This window comes from Oncorhynchus tshawytscha, linkage group LG11 (assembly GCF_018296145.1).
Source record: "Oncorhynchus tshawytscha isolate Ot180627B linkage group LG11, Otsh_v2.0, whole genome shotgun sequence".
Classification (NCBI taxonomy): domain Eukaryota; kingdom Metazoa; phylum Chordata; class Actinopteri; order Salmoniformes; family Salmonidae; genus Oncorhynchus; species Oncorhynchus tshawytscha.
In genome coordinates, this window is record NC_056439.1 from 42,547,740 (window position 1) to 42,559,864 (window position 12,125).

Genomic DNA, 12,125 nt, shown 5'->3' on the forward strand with positions numbered 1-12,125 from the left:
GCGATTCTTTTTCAAGTCCTCATTAGAGTTGCAAGATGCAGCCTTAGAATGTATTAAACATATAGCCCAACATGAATGACTCTAAATTAAGCCTATAGGAGTACCTGTTTCTTTTAACTGCTCAACACAGAATATCTGCATGTGTGCACTCAAATGTTTCGAGATTTTATTCCGCTATGTTCAATTGTATTCTTCATACTATAAAATAATCCCATGGAATTCTAAGCACATCCTGTCTGCTAAATGAGCTAGTGTAGCCCACAGCAATATGGCATAGCCAGATCACGGCCTAACATAAGGACAACTCGGAGTATGCTATTCTGGTCTTCTGAAATGGACTACATTTTCTTCAAATCATGTTTCTTTAGACCTGTCTACAAATTGATTTATTGAAGGTGTAGGCTATATTTCATGGATTTATTAGACTTTTTAAAACGTAGATGTTCTAAAGGTCTGCATCAGTGGCTTGTAGGCTTTGCGTGGAAGCCAGGAGATGCTTAATGTGTTTTACGGTAACTAAGGTCAATTACCTTGAGACCGGCAGTTATTTGCTTGACAATCACCGGCTGCCAAAATGTCATGACCGCCCCAGCCCTGGGTGTGACCACAGTTACTGTGCACACTGTCTCCAGGGTGCCATGATGCACGGAAAGGCAAAGGCGATAGACTGGGTGGTACCAATAGTTGAGGTCCTACTGTTGACTTTAGCAACATGCCGGCTTCTGAAATATATATTTTTATATATATATATATATATATCTTTTTTTTAACCTTTTTATTTTACTAGGCAAGTCAGTTAAGAACAAATTCTTATTTTATGCCTACTACAATTGATAAGATGGGGTATACTCTGTGTGTGTGTGTGTGTGTGTGACAAGGCGTCACCAGTCTTAAGTTGAGTTGATCATTGATGTTGGTAGCTTTTATGTAAGGCTTTGTTAACATAGAATAAACAGGAGGAAACCAAACTGTTTCCACAAAGAACAAAAAGGTGTCCTCTGCCTGCTTTATCCAGTTATCATCTTGATGCATCCATCCCGTTAGCGGGATCATTTTCGTCAACCACCGCTGAATTGCAGAGCACCAAATTAAAATTAAATTTGGGCCCGTTTTCATCCAAACATCAAAATACTGTCCCTACACTCGAGGTTATCATGAAAACAGCCTTATCAAAGAGCTTGGGTTCTATCAACAGTGTATTCGCCTGTGTAGTAGTGCTAGCTGCCACGGTGCTGTAAATAGTGTCTCTTTCCAGAAGCGACAAAGGCACTGCTCTCTTCCAGTTACAAAATATGATTTTATTTAGGATGGTAAATCAAATAAAAGTTAATTGGTCGCATACACAGTTTAGCAGATGTTATAGCGGGCACAGCAAAATGCTTATGTTACTAGCTCCTAAACAATGCATTAAAATGTCAAACAAATGATTAGTCAAAATAAAAACAAGGAATCAAGGATGAATCTGATTAACAGTTATTAAAATGGAATCTATACATATATACACTGGAAGAATTTACAAATCTACTCTGTGCAGCGGCCTCCACTACTTTCATTTTGGGAGCACCGTGCAACAAAACAATTATCCAATAAACTCAATGGGTAACGATATTTTGCCACAACACACTTCTTTTCACTGCTCAAACACAAGCTGATAATGGTTAACAAACCAAACATAATGCTAGAAATGTTTAAATGTAGCTAATTAAATGAATCATGTGTGGGGAACACAACGGCACAATCCCTTTTCACCAAAACTTCCCCTCAGAACTGTGACGCCTGTTTGTTTCCTGAGCTAAGTAATGACATTCTATAGCAAGCTAGCTAGCAAGAACAACAATGAAATGCACTGGAATTCAAGCTTTAACAAAAAATGATCAACCAGAAGATGATGATGACAATGTCGGAGAGGCTGCTACCGATCCACCACCTCAAAGAAAGAAAAAAACATCTACGTCTTTCAAGAGGGGTTGCTTTTGCCAATTCTAGTGCCTAAAGGAGGCGCACATCCAGCATCCCAATGTCCAAAGTGTGGCGTAAAAGCAGCAGGGAGACTCATTTGGGTCTTGCAACCTAAAACACGAGTCGTTGCTAAAACATAACTTAAGCCAGAAGCACATCAAATGCATCGGAGTTGGAGCAACATCAATATTTATACCACCAGGCAGCCAAATTTGACAGGCAACAGGTGGCAGGCAGCCCAAGCCGGTCAACAGGCAGAGCTAACGGAGCCAGAGATGAAACGTAACACCGTTTACTGCATTGTCAAAGAAAAGATGGCTTTTACCAAATTCGGAACCATGTTACTCACTCAGAAAAAGAATGGATTACAAATCAACCCTACATATTATTGACACTCTCCCGGACACTATCCGGGAAGAGGGTTAGTGGTATCTGGGCTTTTTGGGATGTTCCTACCCCTAAACCCTTACCCTAAAAGCAAGTTGATTTGTTAGAGAGAAAATAAATTGATTAGTTGTGAGAGGAGACTATACATTTATTTTATTATCAATTCATAATCCATGTTGCCTTTCATAGTTAATAATAATAATCTCTTACATGACTGCAGTAATGGATAACTGTTTGCAGTTCCACCTTTAAATACAATGGTGGTTTTTAATCACCTACCGTATATACATGTTTGCTGTTGCACTTTTAAATACAATGGTGGTTTTTAATCACCTACCGTATATACATGTTTGCTGTTGCACTTTTAAATACAATGGTGGTTTTTAATCACCTACCGTATATACATGTTTGCAGTTCCACCTTTAAATACAATGGTGGTTTTTAATCACCTACCGTATATACATGTTTGCTGTTGCACTTTTCAATACAATCAGTGTTCTGTTTTGTATGTTACATTTCTTTGTACAAAACTAGTTACCTAATGTAAATGTGGCAAGTGTCTTCACTGACATTTACAACCTCTCCCTGACCCAGTCTGTAATACCTACATGTTTCAAGCAGACCACCATAGTCCCTGTGCCCAAGAACGCCAATGTAACCTGTCTGTAGCCATGAAAGGCTGGTGATGGCTCACATGAACACCATCAACCCAGACACCCTGGACCCGCTCCAACAGATCCACAGGTGACGCAATCTCTGTTGCACTCCACACTGCCCTTTCCCACCTGGACAAAAGGAATCCTTACGTGAGAATGCTGTTCATTGACTACAGCTCATAGTGCCATGCAAGCTCATCACTAAGCTAAGGAGACGGAGAATGAACACCTGCAACTCTATCCTGTACTTCCTGATGGGCTGCCCCAAGGTGATGAGGGTAGGTAACGCATCCGCCATGCTGACCTTTGAACACGGGACCCCCTCAGTGATGCGTGCTTAGTCCCCTCCTGTACTCCCTGTTCACCCACAACTGCATGGCCTCTTCCAAATGTATTCAGCTGCTCCATTGAGAGCATCTTGACTGGCTGCGTCACCGCGCTTGGTATGGCAACTGCTTGGAATGCGACTGCAAGGCACTACAGAAGGTAGTGCGTATGGCCCAGTACATCACTGGGTCTAAGCTCCCTGCCATCCAGGACCTCTATACCAGGCGGTGTCAGAGGAAGGCTTGTTGTCAGACTCCAGCCACCCAAGTCATAGACTGTGATCTCTGCTACCTCATGACAAAGCGGTACCGGAGCGCCAAGTCTGGGCCCAAAAGGCTTCTTAACAGCTTCCACACCAAAACTACAAGACTGCTGAACAGTTGATCAAATGGCCCCCAGACTTTTCATTGACCCCCCTTTTATTTGTTCTGACTCGCTCTTGCACTGGCTCACTCACTTGATTCTACTCACACATACTACACTGACATTCCTACATATGCTCACACACACAAAACACATGCATATTGATGCTTCACACCCTTCACATACTCTGCTGCTGCCCTGTATCTATGCTGATTGCCTAGTCACTTTTACCCCCACCTACATGTACATATTACCTCAACTACCTTGTACCTCTGCACATTGACTCGGTACTGGTACTCCTTGTACTGGGGCGGCAGGTAGCCTAGTGGTTCGAGCGTTAGGCCAGTAACGAAAGGTTGCTGGATCGAATCCCCGAGCTGACAAGGTAAAAATCTGTCGTTCTGCCCCTGAACAAGGCAGTTAAACCCACTGTTCTCCAGTAGGTCGTCATTGTAAATATGAATTTGTTCTTAACGGACTTGCCTAGTTAAAATAAATATATCCTCGTTATAGTTATTTAAAGGTAACACCTGATGACAATTAAGAATTATAGGACACTCATTCGCAGTAATAAATAAATAAACATACTTTTTGAGCACCAGAATGAACTATGTCAGGAATAAAGTACTTAAATATTCTGTGTGAGACGAGTGTCTAGTGGTTGTACAAAACTAGTCTGTATGACATGAGACAGCAGCTGTGTGTGTGTGTGTGTGTGTGTGTGTGTATATAGGTGCATCACCTGGTACACGGCTAGTGATGGTTCTTAGTCTGACCTGGTAATAGAAGCTGTTTTGTTTGTTGTACAAAACTCACTAAAGTTTTGATTATTTCCTTGTGTGTCTCCTCTCCCAGGTGAACTTTGTGGTGTGTCAGCTGTTTGCCCTGTTGACAGCCTTCTGGTTTCGTCTGTATCTCCACCCCAGTAAGACCAGTCCCTTCATCAGACATGTGGTGGCCACGCTACTGGGCTTCTACCTGGCTCTCTTCTGCTTCGGCTGGTGAGTGCTGTTACTGTCACATCTTTTCACATCTCTTCCTGAAATTCTTTCTCTTGTCCCTGGTTCCCTCCATCTCTCCCTTCCTCAGCCCTTCCTGCTTCTCGCACTCTTCCCTCTCTCTCCGTCACACCTTTCTTCCCCTGTGTCTCTGAGCCTCCCGCTCACCCTTGTCGTCCGTCTGTCTCTCCCTCCCTCCACCCATCTCTCCTGCCTCTGTCGCCCTCCCTCCATCCTTTACGGGCCAAGGCAAACTGGTCGATGCAGAGGCAATTGATATCCAATTAGGAAGCCGTTGGGCCTGTTGTAAACAACCTGCTGTCCCTTGGCAGTGTGCCCCTTAGCATTTTCCTGTGCACACCGAGAGAGAACCCAAAGTGTGTGTGAAACGTTAACTGCGTCATTCCACCATGGCAGCGGCTCTGTGCATGTTGGATCATGTGCTGCCACCATCGGTACATCATATTGATGGTAAGGTGATACTGTTGTGGTCAGATCAAATTTTGTGTTGTTGCTTTTAGTGTAATTAATGTCTTGTTAGTCATCTGTGAAATGCACCTTCACAGCTTTAGAATATAGAGGACAGTAGTACCATAAACTGCATTTAGTTTGACAATCACTGACAAGCCATTCCTTTTTGGTTTTATATATATTTATATATTTTTTCCAATAAACAAAAACATACTTTGACAAAAACAACTTTAACATTTACATTTCAACAAACATGAATGACATCCCACCTGCTCAGACCCACATGTTCCCACAGTATCCACACTCAATGTTGTTTCCAATGCTTGTTAAACTCTTCCCCCATATGACTTCACATTGTGTTGTTTCTGTCTGTAGCCAGATTTATTCCAATATTTAAATGATAAAGTATTAGAGTTTTCCATTCTCTTAACATTGGAGTGTCATTTGACCTCTAGTATTTAAGTAATAGCTTCTTCAATATAAGTGACGAAAATAAATAATATTTTCCAACCCCATTGGGTATCTCACTGCACCCTCGTATGCCATGTCTTGAGATATGCAGATAGACGGATTAGAAGTAAACATACATTGTAAAACAGACAGCATTCTAACTCTGCCCATAGCTTCCGGACTTTCTAGCACTCCCAGAAGGCATGAACTGACTTACTTTTACTCCTTCTCTTCCCACAGTCCTGCTACCACTCAATTCTTTCTGACATATTGACTCTGAATGACGCACGCACACTAACTCCATTCCTCTGCTATACTTCAGACTGTGAGGACACACAACGCCCTAGGGGACTTACCAAGTCCATCATACTGTTGTGTACTGTAGATATACAGTCCCACCTAGTCAGTCTAGGGTTTTTCTTTATTTTTACTATTTTCTACATTTAAGAATAATAGTGAAGACTCAACTATGAAATAACACATTTGGAATCATGAAGGGTTAAACCAAATATATTTGAGATTCTTCAAATAGCCACCATTTGCCTTGATGACAGCTTTGCACACTATTGGCATTCTCTCAACGGGCTTCCTGGAATGCATTTCAATTAGCAGGTGTGTCTTAAATTAATTTATGGAATTTATTTCCTTAATAGTAGGGGGGTATACAGAAGACAGCCCTATTTGGTAAAACACCAAGTCCATATTATGGCAAGAACAGCTCAAATAAGCAACGAGAAACGACAGTCCATCATTCCTTTTTAATACATGGTCAGTCAATGTGGAAAATTTCAAGGACTTTGAAAGTTTCTTCAAGTGCAGTCGCAAAAACCATAAAGAGCTATGATGAAACTGGCTCTCATGAGGACTGCCACAGGAAAGGAAGACCCAGAGTTACCTCTGCTGCAGAGGATAAGTTCAGAGTTAGCAGCCTCAGATTACAGCCCAAATAAATGCTTCAGAGTTCAAGTAACAGACGCATCTCAACATCAACTGTTCAGAGGAGACTTTGTGAATCAGGCTTTCATGGTAGAATTGCTGCAAAGAAACCACTACAAAAGGACACCAATAATAAGAAGAAACTTGCTTTGGCCAAGAAACATGAGCGATGGACATTAGACCGGCGGAAATCTGTCTTTTGGTCTGATGAGTCCAAAATGTCGATGTTTGGGTCCAACTGCATTTCTTTGAGATGCAGACTACTGTACGTGAACGGATGATCTCCCCATGTGTGGTTCCCACCGTGAAGCATGGAGGAGGAGGTGTGATGGTGAGAGGAATACTTTGTGGGTGACACTGATTTATTTAGAATTCAAGGCACACTTAACCAGCATGGCTACCACAGCATACTGTTTGAGAAGCATTCCAGGTGAAGCTAGTTGGGAGAATGTCAAGAGTGGTGGCTACTTTGAAGAATCTGAACTGTAAAATATATTTTGATTTATCACTTTCTTTTGGTCACTACATGATAGTTTTGATGTCTTCACTATTAGTATACAATGTACTTGAATGAGTAGGTGTCAACTTTTGACTGGTACTGTATTTGGATCGTTTTCACCGTCATACTACTGTGTACTATAGAGAAACTCAGCAAATAAATAAATAAACTGCGTTTATTTTCAGCAAACTTAAGGTGTAAATATTTGTATGAAGATAATAGTCAACATCTGAGACAAACTGAACAAGTTCCACAGACATGTGACTAACAGAAATGGCATAATGTGTCCCTGAACCAAGGGGGTTGGGGGGGGTCAAAAGTAACAGTCCGTGTCTGGTATGGCCACCAGCTGCATTAAGTACTGCAGTGCATCTCCTCCTCATGGACTGCACCAGATTTGCCAGTTCTTGCTGTAGCATGTTACCCCACTCTTCCACCAAGGCACCTGCAAGTTCCCAAACATTTCTGGGGTGCATGGCCCTAGCCCTCACCCTCTGATCCAACAGGTCCCAGATATGCTCAACAGGATTGAGATCCAGGCTCTTTGCCAGGCATGGCAGAACACTGACATTCCGGTCTTGCAGGAAATCACGCACAGAACGAGCAGTATGGCTGGTGGCATTGTCATGTCAGTATGAACCTGCAGGAAGGGTACCACATGAGATAGGAGGATGTCTTCTATGTAACGCACAGCGTTGAGATTGCCTGCAATGACAACAAGCTCTGTCCGATGATGCTGTGACACACTGCCCCAGACCTTGACGGACCCTCCACCTTCAAATCGATCCCACTCCAGAGTACAGGCCTTGGTGTTATGCCCATTCCTTCGACGATAAACGCAAATCTGACCATCTCCCCTGGTGAGACAAAACCGTGACTCGTCAGTGAAGAGCACTTTTTGCCAGTCCTGTCTGATCCTGTGACGGTGGGTTTGTGCCCATAGGCGATGTTGTTGCTGGTGAGAACCTGCCTTACAACAGGCCTACAATACAGTGGGCATCTTTCTTTTGGTGTTTTTCAGAGTCGGTAGAAAGGCCTCTTTAGTGTCCTAACTTTTCATAACTGTGACCTTAATTGCCTAGTGTCTTAACGACCGTTCCACAGGTGCATGTTCATTAATTGTTTATGGGTCATTGAACCAGCATACAGTGTTTCTTTGAAAGACAGGGTCTTTTGCTTAGTGTATTTGGATATTTGTCCACCGTCATGCTGCTGTGTACTGTGGATTAGTGATGCACCGATATGACATTTTTGTCCAATACCAATATTTTCCTTGCCAAAATAAACGATACCGATAACTGTTAAGTAGTTAACACACACATGGACGCAGTTGTTTAAGGCACTGCATCTCAGTTCAAGAGGCGACATTACAGTCCCTGGTTCGAATCCAGGCTGTATCACATCTGGCCGTGATTGGGAGTCCCATAGGGCTGCGCACAATTGGCTCAGCGTTGTCAGAGTTTGGCCGGGGTAGGCCGTCATTGTAAATAAGATTTTGTTCGGACTTGCTTAGTTAAATTAAAGTTACACACAGACTAAAAATATTTGTTTGGGGCATTCACATATGTCCCCATTACCAGGAAAACTTCATCAAAACCTATTTCTTTCACTTACTTGCTGTGCTGTTTCGTTGTTCAGTTTCATTCTCAACCATTATTTCTTCACATGTCAAGCAGTGAAGTTTCAGCTCTCTTCGTCGGTGCCCACTGTCACTGTGTCCGTTTCCATCTTGTCCAGCTCTGTATGTAACATTTCACGTAAACCCTGTTTCTTGTCTGCATGGAAGTAGCGGTCCTTGTACATAGCATGGAAGTAGCGGTCCTTGTACATAGCATGGAAGTAGCGGTCCTTGTACATAGCATGGAAGTAGCGGTCCTTGTACATAGCATGGAAGTAGCGGTCCTTGTACATAGCATGGAAGTAGCGGTCCTTGTACATAGCATGGAAGTAGCGGTCCTTGTACATAGCATGGAAGTAGCGGTCCTTGTACATAGCATGGAAGTAGCGGTCCTTGTACATAGCATGGAAGTAGCGGTCCTTGTACATAGCATGCAAGTAGCGGTCCTTGTACATAGCATGCAAGTAGCGGTCCTTGTACATAGCATGGAAGTAGCGGTCCTTGTACATAGCATGGAGCATGGTGGCGACACCGTAAAGAGAATGCAACTGACTCGCTTTGTTGAGCAGGTGTTTTAATGCCATGACAGAGGGTATCACATCTGCTGCAACATCTGAAAAATAGCACACTTGATAGTGTGCACTGGTGCTCGACCAGTTGGCGAAAGCCAACATCACCCATGGCAGAGAATGGTTGATTGTCAAGGGCAATGAATTCCATTATCTTGGCGCCTTTGTGTTGTCTCGCTGAAAATGTCTTACTCTTTCAAATGACTGCTTGACTTGTTGACTGCTCGATCCACACAGCAAACATTGTGGGCTAGTTTAGGAATGATGTGTTGCACGTGTAGCGTTACATTTCACATGGCGTCATTACGTCATCTACCTACGTTATATATAGGTACGCATGTCAGCTTTGACATCGGTTTTGCATATCGGTGTTAAACTAGACATCGGGTCGATGTTGGCATTTTTAGCTAATATCGGCCGGTTCCGATATGCTTACCAGTATATCGTGCATCCCTACTGTGTAGATATATTTGTCCATCACATTATATCCTCTCTTTTTTCCCCCCCATATCTTTCTGGAGAGTTGGAGTTGCTTCGGTCAGGTACATCCCCAGTGTTGCAGAAGGGACTGAGGATAGCTGTAGGCTAGTTGGAGCCTAGAGGCAGAAACAAAGTAGACGTGTCCTTGAGTACGGCATTGTTTCACTTGGTTATCTGCCCTCAGATCATCTACCAGTCTGTAGATAGAGGGGAGAAAAAGGGCTTTTTGGAATCCTGTCCTCCAGAACACACCACCTAGCTGTGTGCTTATCATGTGTTCATCATGGGGCGATATCAGACATCAGTGTTCTTTATCCCGAGTTGGACTTTATCAAGATTCATCCCTTAGGGCCTTCCTTTGTCCTGCACCACTCCTGGCTGACATGTTGACAGAATACCAGAGAAACCAACACTATCATATGAACAGGCCTGTGTATTATAGTGATAACCACCACAAGGAGGTCTAAATGTACTCTATCTTTCTTTGGGACTACCAGCCCTCTTAAATGCCCATGTGACCTGACCATCCATACTACAGTGTATATATGGTAGTTGCTGCTATCCAATGGCAGTACACCTTGGATAAATTGACAGTCCCCATGATAGTTTCGGAGGTGCCCCCTGCAGTTGTGTTGGTAACACACTAACACATTGTCATCTCCCCTTTGGGAACGAGGCGGTGGTGGGGAGGAGCGAGGCGGTGGTGGGGAGGAGCGAGGCGGTGGTGGGGAGGAGCGAGGCGGTGGTGGGGAGGAGCGAGGCGGTGGTGGGGAGGAGCGAGGCGGTGGTGGGGGGGCGAGGCGGCGGTGGGGAGGAGCCCGGCGGGGAGGAGCGAGGCGGCGGCGGGGAGGAGGAGGCGGGCGGGGGGGAGCGAGGCGGTGGTGGTGGGGCGGGGAGAGAGGCGGCGGGGGTGGGGTGGGTAGGAGAGGCGGTGGTGAATGTTAGGTTCTGACCCCTTGTCATTTCTTTTTCTCAACAGGTACGCCTTACATTTCCTTGTCCAGAGTGGCCTGACCTACAGTATCATGATGTTCGCTGGGCTGGAGCACATGCACAAGTGAGTCATGTTTCTATTCAATGTGAAATAAACTGCTCATTCACTGGCAGCTGTAGTAACAAGTCCAAGATTGTCTGAATCAAGTCTCCAGTGAACACGTGATGCCAACACATGACGTTGTGGCTTTGCATAAAGCATTGCTTTCAGAAAACAAATCAATAACACTCTATACTGACGTAGTCCGTCTTGTCACAAGGCTGATGAATTGAATTGAACTGCAGTGAAAGGTTATTGGCCTTTTTAGAGTGGTGTTCCAGGATGTTTACCCAGCAACAGGAAGGACTTTGCCTTGTGCCCAGCTGTTGCAATTCATCTTTAACATAGGATTTTTGATTAAGTGTAATTTCAATATATATGAGGGAGGAGAATGGCCTTGGTTCACCATGACTGTTTTAGTTCAGGTTGCAGAGCCTTGTTCTGTGGGCGCTGAAGAGCCTAGACTCCTGATGGTGATGGCACTACCCCTCAGGCGCCCATCTGTGTCCATGCCCCCACCCCTCCCCTACCTCCCGCCAAATAGTCTGAGCAATTCAGCCAAATATCACCCCCCCCAGCCATCTTCTGTGGTTATTTGTACTGAGGGGGCAAGGCTGTGAGGTCAGGTGTGGAAAGAAGTGAAAGCTCTCTGCTAAGGGAAGCTCCAATATCCATCACGATGACCGCAACAGTGCAATAGAGGAGGGTCCTAATTGTAATATGCTCAGTAATTATCCACTCCGTAATTGTGCACTCGGTAACCGTCCACTTTTAATCGTATTCAGAGGTGACATTTCAAAACAAACGAAGCCCTCAATTTAACAGCAACTGAGGTGTTTTTCATGGAAACATTTGCTTCCTTTTTAATTTCCTGGTGTTCCAGGTCAGTGTTGCTGAGGAATGTGGCGGTCATCCAAGCTGAGCTGAGATTGATTGGACCACACCTCAAAGCAAGGCCTGGTTGTGAAGTTCAGCATTTGCCTTACTCAACCTTTTTGTGGAGTTGGTTGAGCTTTAACTTGGTCACCTGGGTGCTGAGCTTGCAGATGCTTTTGTCTATTAGAACCCACAAACCTCTTGAATAAACTTAGCCTGTCATTACCATAACAGGTCTTTTTAGAGGTCCGTGAACAGCTTTCCGTTTGTGTACAGTTTCATGTATCACTACTGCTTAATTACTATGGCTGAGGTCATACACAGAAATCAACAGAGACAAGCTCTACATTTTCAGCTTGAAGTCTGCCGTCCTTAGAGTGAAAGTGGTTATGGGGAGTAAATGGCTCAGTGGAGACCACCTATGTGAATGAAATTCTAAGGATTTTTCTCAACAATTAACAGCTTGCCGGAGAACATTTTTAGCTGAGACAGGGGGGGTGGTT

General features: G+C 44.0%; 1 protein-coding gene across 1 annotated transcript in view; it reads left to right on the forward strand.

The window, feature by feature from the left end:
• Positions 1-12,125, forward strand: part of LOC112262023 (lysophospholipid acyltransferase 2) — an 82,275-nt gene that overhangs the window by 44,641 nt on the left and 25,509 nt on the right. The window contains exons 2-3 of the mRNA XM_024437690.2: positions 4,548-4,693; positions 10,693-10,770. Of these exons, the coding sequence (XP_024293458.1) occupies positions 4,548-4,693; positions 10,693-10,770 (224 nt within the window). The remainder of the gene's footprint in view (positions 1-4,547; positions 4,694-10,692; positions 10,771-12,125) is intronic.